This window comes from Colobus angolensis, unplaced genomic scaffold (genome assembly GCF_000951035.1).
Source record: "Colobus angolensis palliatus isolate OR3802 unplaced genomic scaffold, Cang.pa_1.0 Scaffold107, whole genome shotgun sequence".
NCBI classification, from domain to species: Eukaryota; Metazoa; Chordata; class Mammalia; order Primates; family Cercopithecidae; genus Colobus; species Colobus angolensis.
The window spans coordinates 3266304-3277614 of NW_012111697.1; the positions used below are offsets into that span (position 1 = coordinate 3266304).

At 49.4% G+C, this 11311-nt stretch overlaps 1 protein-coding gene and 1 pseudogene across 1 annotated transcript; both read left to right on the forward strand.

Annotated features, from left to right (window-relative positions):
* The first annotated feature begins 215 nt into the window (after positions 1-215).
* Positions 216-2225, forward strand: FFAR3 (free fatty acid receptor 3). The gene is made up of 2 exons (XM_011947993.1): positions 216-405; positions 631-2225. The coding sequence occupies exon 2, from the start codon at positions 642-644 to the stop codon at positions 1680-1682; it is 1041 nt and encodes a 346-aa protein (XP_011803383.1). The 5' UTR covers positions 216-405; positions 631-641; the 3' UTR covers positions 1683-2225.
* Positions 2226-8854: 6629 nt separating this feature from the next.
* Positions 8855-9958, forward strand: LOC105516669 (annotated as a pseudogene).
* Positions 9959-11311: the final 1353 nt, after the last annotated feature.

Below are 11311 nucleotides of genomic sequence, written 5' to 3' on the forward strand. Positions count from 1 at the left end.
CGCAAAGTCGGAAAGGAACAGACCTCACGGAGCTCGCTCTCTGTCATTGCATCACACTTCCTGCCCTTACAAGGCAAATTGGATAAGTGCCATTCTAGAGAAGCAGACAAAATTCAAGTGGAGAAGAGGGGAGGGGAAGACGTTGACTGGGGCCTGTTTAGAGCATCCCAGCTGAGGCTGCATGAGAAGGGAGGCACGCAGTTGTGGAATTTGCTCCCCTTTTTGCATACCGACCAGCCCTGGCAACGGAGCTCAAGGCATCTTTGTGCCACTGCTCAACAGTGAGTGACGTCATGGGCACGGCCAGGTCTTTATCAGTTCTGCCAGATAAATAGCCAACTGCACTAGGTCTGGAGAGACAGCAAGGTGCTGTGCGGCGGAGCATTTGGGGTCTCAAAGAAGCAGGTGAGCCTGGGTCCGAGGGGCTGGGTGGAGGAGCATCTTGGTGCTTCTCTGCTGGGGAAGAGACGGGGACAGGGCACGCTTAGGAAGACTGGCAGGCTGACCCCGCCTGGAAAGCACCTGGAGACAAGAGGGGTGGGCATGGTGACCACGTGCCCTTTTGGGTGAGATGGTGCTGGCCAGAGGCAGGAAGGCCCCCCACTATCAACTCCATGTCTCTCTCACCAGTGGCCACCACCATGGGTGCAGGCCCCGACCAGTCCTATTTCTCTGGCAATCACTGGTTCGTCTTCTCGGTGTACCTCCTCACTTTCCTGGTGGGGCTCCCCCTCAACCTGCTGGCCCTGGTGGTCTTCGTGGGCAAGCTGCGGCGCTGCCCGGTGGCTGTGGACGTGCTCCTGCTCAACCTGACTGCCTCCGACCTGCTCCTGCTGCTGTTCCTGCCCTTCCGCATGGTGGAGGCGGCCAGTGGCATGCGCTGGCCCCTGCCCTTCATCCTCTGCCCTCTCTCCGGATTCATCTTCTTCACCACCTTCTATCTCACCGCCCTCTTCCTGGCAGCTGTGAGTGTTGAGCGCTTCCTGAGCGTGGCCCACCCACTATGGTACAAGACCCGGCCGAGGCTGGGACAGGCAGGTCTGGTGAGTGTGGCCTGCTGGCTGTTGGCCTCTGCTCACTGCAGCGTGGTCTACATCGTGGAATTCTCGGGGGACACCTCCCACAGCCAGGGCACCAATGGGACCTGCTACCTGGAGTTCCGGAAGGACCAGCTAGCCTTCCTCCTGCCCGTACGGCTAGAGATGGCCGTGGTCCTCTTTGTGGTCCCCCTGATCATCACCAGCTACTGCTACAGCCGCCTGGTGTGGATCCTCGGCAGAGGGGGCAGCCACCGCCGGCAGAGGAGGGTGGCCGGGCTGGTGGCAGCCACACTGCTCAACTTCCTTGTCTGCTTTGGGCCCTACAACGTGTCCCACGTTGTGGGCTATATCTGCGGTGTAAGCCCGGCATGGAGGACCTACGTGATGCTTCTCAGCACCCTGAACTCCTGTGTCGACCCCTTTGTCTACTACTTCTCCTCCTCCAGATTCCAAGCCGACTTTCATGAGCTGCTGAGGAGGCTGTGTGGGCTCTGGGGCCAGTGGCAGCAGGAGGGCAGCGTGGAGCTGAATGAGCAGAAGGGAGGGGAGGAGCAGAGAGAGGACTGTCCAGCTGAAAGAAAGAGCAGTGAACACTCACCGGGCTCTAGAACTGGTGGCCAGGTGGCCTGTGCTAAAAGCTAGGTCCTCTGCGGCAGGAGGGTGTAGCTGGCATGTCATCCTCAGGGCACTTTCTCGCTCACGCCAGGGACTTGGAGTGGCGAGCTGGGGCCCGATGGGGCTTGAGGGCAAAATAGACATCTAGCCTTCCTAAGGGTGTGCACACTAAAGCCCAGCTCTCTATCTCACCTCCATCCCCATCCACCCACACACCATGGGAAGGGGTCAGGGTGAGAGGCTGCTCTGGAGAACAATGAGGTTCTCGTAGCAGCAGGGAGCTTTTGTGCTTTTTTGAGGGTGGCAGAGGAGCTAAGAGCAGTGCCCAGTGTCTGAGGGGGCTGCCCAGTGAGTGACAGGGGCAGGAGAGGGGAGAACCCTATCCTCAGGGCTGCTCCCAACCAGCGAGTCAGGAGTGGGGGAGACAGGGCGCCAGGAATGAGGCCGCATTCTGCTCCCACAGTGCCTTTTTCAGAAAGTTCCCATTGCTCAATAAATCTGGATCATCAGAGTCATTTATGAACAATGACAGAAGAAAAATTACCCAAATAAATGTGGAAGCAAGCAAAAGAGAATAGTGTTTCCTTCTTCTCCGGTTTTGTTCTGGTGGTGTGCTTGGGCCGGGTGGGACCGGTGGATGGAAGGAGAAAACACCAGACTCCAGGGGAAAAGGGCCAAACACCGGATGCCTGGATGCTGGGAGAGGATCTGGCTTGCAGGGATGAAAATAACAGCTGCCCTGTCTAAAGGACTTAGCCTGACACATCATCTCCTTCTATCTCTCAATAGCCCTGTGGTAGGTACCAACATTATCCCCAGTTTCAGATGAGGGAGTGACCCAGAGAAATGACATCTCCTACCTGAGATCCCATAGCCGGTGGGTGATTGAAGTGGGACCAGAAGCTGATGTCAGTGGGCTCTGACACCCATGCCCCTAAGCCACTCTGCTGGTCTCCAGCTTTGTGTCACCTGTGGTCACCTAACCCAGCCAAATGTCCCCAGTCAGATGAGGCCATCTGAGCGGGACAAATGTAAACAGGCCATGATAAGAAACAGAACTAAATGCAAAGCATATTAGCTATTTGTGTGGGTTCAACCTTTTCCCAGTAAAAAAGTCCTCTTGGAAAAAATTTAAAAGATAATTAGTCAGCACAAAGAACTTCAGGTTTCTGCAAAGTCAGAAAGATGTTCCTCAGAGCTGTATTCATCAAAGTGTGGCCGTTCAGGAAGTTTTCATGTTCCCCGAGTGGTGGCCCGTGAGAAATAGCCGGTCAGGACCTCCTCCCCAACTTGAGACTCGCCAGCCCCTGTTTGCATGCTGTCGGCAGTATTTCAGAAGCATTTGTTGAACACCTATTGCATGCAGAGAGCTGGGCTCAGAACGCTGGGGAGTTCGACACCACGGTCTTTAAATATCTGCTTCCTCCCTGGGGTTAAGCGTGCTGGAAGAATGAGGACGGGCTGTGTGGAGAACTGGATTGCAGGTGGGAGGAGAGGGACTCTGTGGAGAGTTGAAGCCATGAGCTGTCTTTCTGTCCCATGGCTCACCTGTCCATCCCCGGGGCACTCAGCCCTGGTGGCTGCAAAGAAGTTGATGCAAGTAGGGGTCTTCATGGCTCAGAAAGGGGACAAAGCTGCTGTGGAATCCTGCAACTTCAGAATGGGCACTGCCACCCCAAGGCAGAGAACAGAAAAGCTGAAAACTCCACAGTTGAAAGAGAGCCATGAAGAGCTGGAGTCTCACTCCTCTCCCAGGGTTTATAAGAGGGAATCAGAGGCAGCTTCATGGGCTTTGCTGTCCCCAGCCATTGCCCAGCTCAGACCAGTCTGTATAAGCAAAAGCCCAGGGGAGGTGAAGATGAAAAGCCATCAGGGTGTGAGCGATCGTGGGAGTGGGGGTGAGCATTTTCCACACATCTCAGAAGCCAAGGGAAAGGGACTGTCAGAGAACGGGAGAGGGAGGGAGATGGCATCTTTGGAGGGAGGTGGTGATAGCCTGAGACCCTCTTGCTGTCCCCGCTGAAGCCTGGTAACTGGAGCTGCCAGGCCACACAGAGAGAGGCTGATGATGGGGGACCTGGAACTCGGAAGGGGCAGAGTGGTCAGGTGACCCACACATGCCTGAGAAAACAGATGTGGAGAGGTTGTGTTGTCATTCTGAGGGAGGAAACAGAGACGGACAGACAGAGACATGGGCACAGTGGGAGACACAGACAGAATCATAAAGCAGAGCTGGCTTCTCACCGGCAGGTGTGGGCACACCTGAGAGAGCGTCCAGAGAGATTAGAAATCTTCCTTAGGTCCTCCTGGGAGGCCCAAGTGACCCCACCGGGGAGCTGAACAGCCTACAGGATTCCCGGGGTTGAGGAAAGGATGCTGTGTAGCCAGCTGGGGCTGAATCCCCTGTGCCTCAGGGAGGGACACCTAATATTTCCAGCCACGCACACCAGGAAGAGTCCTTGGAGTTGAGGCCACTGCCTGGGTCCTCCAGTGCCGGCCAGCGGAGGTTGCTCCCGTCCCTTGCCTTCCTCCTCCCCATCCTTCTGCCAGTCCTGGAATGACTTATTGGCATTCCTGACAGAGAAGAAGAAAAAATAAGCAACTTGGAAAATGCATCTTAAGGTATAATTCAGGAAAATGTCCCCAATCTTGCTAAAGAGGTCAACAAGCAGACATAAGAAATTCAGGGAATGCCTGAGAGGGACTATACAAAACGACCATCCCCAAGGTACATAGTCACGAGACCACATGGAAGAAAAATATCTTTGAGGAATCTAGGAAAAGAGCCAAATTACCTATAAAGGGAGTCCACTGAGAATAACAGTGGGCTTCTCAGCAGAAGTCTTACAATTCAGAAGAGATTGGGTGCCATTTTTAGGCTTCATTTTTTTGATGGAGTCTTGCTCTGTCACCCAGGCTGGAGTGCAGCGGCGTGATCTCGGCTCACTGCAACCTCTGCCTCTGGGTTCAAGCAATTCTCCTGCCTCAGCCTCCAAAGCAGATGGGATTACAGGCACGCACCACCATGTCCAGCTAATTTTTTTTTTTGTATTTTTAGTAGAGACAGGATTTCACCATATTGACCAGGCTGGTCTCAAACTCCTGACCTTGTGATCCACCTGCCTCAGCCTCCCAAAGTGCTGGGATTACAGGCATAAGCCACTGCTCCCAGCCTTCTAGGCTTCTTAAAGAAAAAATGCCAGCCAAGAATTTCATATCCTACCAAACTAAGCATCACAAAGGAGAAATAAACTCTTTCCCTGACAATCAAATGCTAAGAGAATTCATCACTACCAGACTGGTCCTATAAGAAATGCTCAAAGCAGCTCTAAACGTGAAAACAAAAGAATGATACTCGCTACCACAAAAGCAAACGTAAGTACAAAGCCCACAGACCCTATAAAGCAACTACACAATCAAGACTACAAAGTAACTAACAACACTATGATAAATCACAACCAGAACAAAACCTCACATATTAACCTTGAATGTAAATGGCCTAAACACTCCACTTAAGAGACATAGCATGGACAACTGGATAAAAAAAATGAGACCCTACCTTCTGCTGCCTTAAAGAGACCCATCTCACATATAACAACACCCAAACCCTCAAAAGGATGGAGAAAGGTCTTTCATGCAAATGGAAAACAAAGGGTTGCTATTGTTGTATGAGATAAAACAGACTTTAAACCAACAATAGTAAAAAAGCACAAATAAGGGCACTTCCTAATGATAAAGGGTTCAATTAAACAAGAAGATTTAACATCCTCTATATATAAGCACCCAACACTGGAGTACCTAGATTTATAAAACAATTACTACTATACCTAAGAAAAGAGATGGACAGCCACACTTCAGCAGCCATTGACAGCATTAGACAGATCATTGAGGCAAAAAACTAACAAGGAAATTGTGGACTTAAATTGGACGCGTGATCAAATGGACCTAATAGACATCTACAGAATACTCCACCCAACGACCACAAAATATACGTTCTTCTCATCTGCACACAGAACATACTCTAAGAGTGACCCAATGCTTAGTCACAAAGCACATCTCCATAAATTTAAAGAAATGAAAATCATACCAATCATCTTCTCAGACCACAGTGGAATAAAAATAGAAATCAATACCAAAAGGAATTCTCAAAATCACACAAATACATGGAAACTAAACAACTATTTCCTGAAGGACTTTGGGGTAAGTCATTAAGGAAGAAGTCAAATAATTAAGGCAGAAGTCAAAAAATGCTTTGAAACAACTGAAAATAGAGGCACAACATACCAAAACCTCTGGGATACAGCAAAAGCAGTTTTAAGAGGAAAGTTTATATCACTAAATGCCTACATCAAGAAGTTAGAAAGCTCTCAAATTAATAACCTAACATTACACCCAAAGGAACTAGAAAAACAAGACCAAACTAAATCCAAAGCTAGTAGAAGAAAAGAAATAACTAAAATCAGAGTAGAGCTAAATGAAATTGTGACCAATAAGCCATTCAAAGGATCATTGAAATGACAAATTGGTTATTTGAAAGAGTAAACAAGATTTATAGGCTGCAAGCTAGATTAACAAAGGAAAAAAAACCTCCAAAAAAGCAAATCAGAAATAACACAGGCAACATTACAACTAATTCCACAGAAACACAAAAGATCCTTAGAGACTGCGATGAACATCTATATTCACAGGAACCAGAAAATCTAGAGGAAACAAATAAATTCCTGGAAACACACAACCAAGATTGAACCAGAAAGAAATTGAAACCCTGAACAGACCAATATTGAGTTACAAAATTGAATGAGTAATAAAATATCTACCAACTTTAAAAAGCCCTTGACCAGATGGATTCACAGCCAAACTCTACCAGACCTGCAAAGAAGAGATGGTACAAATCCTACTGAAACTATACCAGAAAATTGAGGAGGACAGATTCCTCCCTAACTCATTCTACAAAAACAGTCTCATTCTGATATCGGAATCTGGCAGGACACAGTGAAAAAAGAAAACTATAGGCCAATGAACATAGATCCAAAAATCCTCAACAACATACTAGCAAATCAAATCCAGCAGCATGACAAAATCATAATTCAGCATGATCAAGTGGGTTTTATTCCTGGGATGTAAAGAATGGTTCAATATATGCAAATCAATAAATGTGACTCACCACATAAAATTAAAAACAAAATTTATATGATCATCTCAATAGATGAAGAAAAAAAGTATAATAAAATCCAACATCCCTCATGATAAAAACCCTCAAAAAACTAGGCATTGAGGGAACATACCTCAAAATAATAAGAGCCATCCAGGACAAACTCACAGCCAACATCATACTGAATGTGCAAACGTTGGAAGCATTCTCCCTAAGAAATGGAACAAGACAAGAATGTCTACTCTCACTACTCCTATTCAACATAGTAGTGGAAGTCCTAGCCAGAGCAATCAGGCAAAAGAAAGGAATAAAAGGTATCCAAATAGGAAAAGAAAGTCAAATTATCTCTGTTCACTGATGACATGATTCTATACCTAGAAAACCCTACAGATTCCTCCAAAATACTCCTAGACCTGATAAATGAGACTGGCAGTTTCAGCATACAAAATCAGAGTATAAAAATCAGTAGCATTACCATATGCCAACAATTGTCAAGCTGAAAGCCAAATAAAGAACACAATCCCAATTACAATAGCCACACACAAAAAATAAAATACCTAGGAATACCTCTAACCAAGGAAGTGAAAGTGAAAGATCTCTACAAGGAGAGCTAAAAAACACAAACAAACGAAAAACATTCCATGTTCATGGATCAGAAAAATCAATATCATTAAAATGTCCATACTGCTCAAAGCAATCTGCAGATTCCACCCAATTCCTACCAAATTATCAATATCATTTTTCGCAAAATGAAATCATCCTACCAAAAAGACACCTGCGTGCATATGTTTGTCACAGCACTATTCACAATAGCAAAGTGATGGAATCAACCTAGGTGTCCATCAATGGTAGACTGGATAAAGAAAAAATGGTATGTATACAGCATGAAATACTATGCAGCTATGAAAAAGAATGAAATCATGTCCTTTGCTGCAACATAAATGCAGCTAGAGGCCTAAGTGAATGATCCTAAGTGAATTAACACAGAAACAGAAAATCAAACACTTGGTTCTCACTTTTAAGTGGGAGGTAAACAATGGATACACACAAACATTAAAGATGGAAACCACAGACAATGGGGACCCCAAAGCGGGGGAGGGAGGGTGGAGGACAAGGGTGGGAAAACTACCTGTTGGGTACCAAGTTCACAATTTTGATAATGGGTTCAATAGAAGCCCAAACCTCAGTGTTATGCAATAAGCCCATATAACAAACCTGCACATGTGCTCCCGAATCTAAAATAAATATTTCCAAAAAGCAATTGGCCTATATTATTAACATTTTAATCTACCTGTATATATGTTTTAATCTGCATGTGTTCATGCTTTGAAATATGATACGGGTACTATGACGATCCCTGCTCTGTAGGGGAGAAAGCAAAGACACATCACTTCCCCCAAATCACAAAGTCAGGAAGGAACAGACCTCACGGAGTCCAGTCTGTCACTGCCTCATGCTTTGTGCCCTTACAAGGCAAACTAGATAAGTGCCATTCTAGAGAAGCAGACAGAATTCAAGTGGAGGAAAGGGGAGGGGAAGAAGACGTCAGCTGAGGCCTGTTTAGAGCATCCCAGCTGAGGCTGCATGAGGAGGGAGGCACGCAGTCATGGAATTTGTTCCCCTTTTTGCATACTGACCAGCCCTAGCAATGGAGCTCAAGGCATCTTTGTGCCACTGCTCAACAGTGAGTGACGTCATGGGCACTGCCAGGTCTTTATCAGTTCTGCCGGATAAATAGCCAACCGCTGTAGGTCTGGAGAGACAGCAAGGTGCTGTGCGGCGGAGCATTTGGGTCTCAAAGAAGCAGGTGAGCCTGGGTCCGAGGGGCTGGGTGGAGGAGCATCTTGGTGCTTCTCTGCTGGGGAAGAGACAGGGGACAGGGAATGTTCAGGAAGACAGGCAGGCTGACCCCACCTCAAGACACTCAGAGACGGGAAGGGTGGGTGTAGTGACCACGTGCCCTTTTGGGTGAGATGCTGCTGGCCAGGGGCAGGAAGGCCCCCCGCTACCAACTCCATGTCACTCTCTGTCACCGGTGGCCACCACCATGGGTGCAGGCCCCGACAAGTCCTACTTATCCGGCAATCACTGGCTCGCCTTTTCTGTGTACCGTCTCACCTTCCTGGTGGGGATCCCCCTCAACCTGCTGGCCCTGCTGGTCTTCGTGGGTGCCCACTTCATGGGCAAGTGCCGCCCGGTGGCTGTGGACGTGCTCCTGCTCAACCTGACCGCCTCCAACCTGCTCCTGCTGCTGTTCCTCCCTTTCGCATAGTGGAGGCGGCCAGTGGCATGCGCTGGCCCCTGCCTTTCATCCTCTGCCCACTCTCCGGATTCATCTTCTTCACTGCCGTCTATTTCCCTGCCCTCTTCCTGACAGCCGTGAGCATTGAGCGCTTCCTGAGCGTGGCCCACCCGCTATGGTACAAGACCCGGCCGAGGCTGGGACAGGCGGGTCTGGTGAGTGTGGCCTGCTGGCTGCTGTCTTCTGCTCACTGCAGCGTGGTCTACATCATGGAATTCTCAAGGAACTCCTCCCATAGGCAGAATACCATTGAGACCTGCTACATGGAGTTCCAGGAGGACCAGCTGGTCATCCTCCTGCCTGTGTGGCTGGAGATGGTCGTGGCCCTCTTTGTGGTCCCCTTGATCATCACCAACTGCTGCTACAGCCGCCTGGTGTGGATTCTCGGCGGGTGGGGCAGCCACCGCTGGCAGAGAAGGGTGGCGGGGTAGGTGGCAGCCACACTGCTCAACTTTCTTGTCTGCTTTGGGCCTTTGCACATGTCCCATGTCATGGGCTTTGTCCAGGGTGAAAGCACAGTGTGGAGACCTACGCGAGGCTTCTCAGCAGCCTGAACTCCTATGTCCACCCCCTTGTCTCCTCCTCCGCACCCTGAACTCCTATGTCCACCCCCTTGTCTCCTCCTCCGGGCTCCAAGCCAACTTTCACGGGCTGCTGAGGAGGCTGTGTGGGCTCTGGGGCCAGTGGCAGCAGGAGGGCAGCGTGGAGCTGAAGGAGCAGAAGGGAGGGGAGGGGCACGAGGAGGACCTCACAGAAGAAAGGAAGAGTAGTGGACTATAGCAGGGCTGTGGAACTGGTGGCCAGGTGGCCTATGCTGAAAGCTACGTCCTCCGGGGCAGGAGGGTATAACTGGCGTGTCATCCTCAGGGCACTTCCTTGCTCATGCCAGGAGGGATTTGGAGTGGCGAGCTGGGGCCTGATGGGGCTTGGTGGCAGAGTAGACATCTAGCCTTCCTAAGGGTGTGCTCACTAAAGCCCAGCTCTCTATCTCACCTCCATCCCCATCCACCCACATACCATGGATTGGGCTCTGGGAAGGGGTCAGGGTGAGAGGCTGCTCTGGAGAACAATGAGGTTCTCGTAGCAGCAGGCAGCTCTTGTGCTTTTTTGAGGGTGGCAGAGGAGCTAAGAGCAGTGCCCAGGGTCTGAGGGGGCTGCCCAGTGAGTGGCAGGGGCAGGAGAGGGGAGAATCCTATCCTCAGGGCTGCTCCCAACCAGCGAGTCAGGAGTAGGGAAGACAGGGCTCCAAGAATGAGGCCACATTCTGCTCCCACAGTGCCTTTTCCAGAAAGTTCCCATTGCTCAGTAAATTCGGATCATGAGAGACATTTATGAACAATGACAGAAGAAAAATTACCCAAATAAATGTGGAGGCAAGCAAAAGAGAACAGTGTTTCCTTTTCTCCGGTTTTGTTCTGGTGGTGTGCTTGGGCCGGGTGGGACTGGTGGATGGAAGGAGAAAACACCAGACTCCAGGGGAAAAGGGCCAAACACCGGATGCCTGGATGCTGGGAGAGGATCTGGCTTGCAGGGATGAAAATAACAGCTGCCCTGTCTAAAGGACTTAGCCTGACACATCATCTCCTTCTATCTCTCAACAGCCTCGTGGTAGGTACCAGCATTATCCCCAGTTTCAGAAGAGGGAGTGGGCGAGAGAGGCGACATCTCCTATCTGAGATCCTGTAGCTGGTGGGCGATTAAGGTGGGATGGGAAGCTGTAGTCAGTTGACTCTGACACCCATGCCCTAAGCCACCCTGCTGTTCTCCAGCTTTGTGTCACCTGTGGTCACCTGGCCCAGTCAGATAAGGCTGTCTGAGCAGGACAAATGTAAACAGGCCATGATAAGAAACAGAACTAAATGCAAAGCACAGTGACTATCTGTGTGGGTGCATCCTCTCCCCAGTAAAGAAGCCTTCTTGAAAAATATAGATTATGATAATTGGAGTCAATGATCGGGCAGGTGACTCACATGGGCACCCGATGCTCCTCAATCTTAGCTAATGCAGGATCTCTTCAACTTTTTACATCCTTGTCCCCTTCAGAAGCCTTTTTGGACATACATCTTTCCTACACAGCACATTCCTCCGCCTGCTTAGGCAATTTCAGTGCAACCAACACACTGTCTGTTTACATGTTGTGGCCCTTTAGAAAGACAGAAACCAGCTGGGCACAGTGGCTCACGCCTTTAATCCCAGCACTTT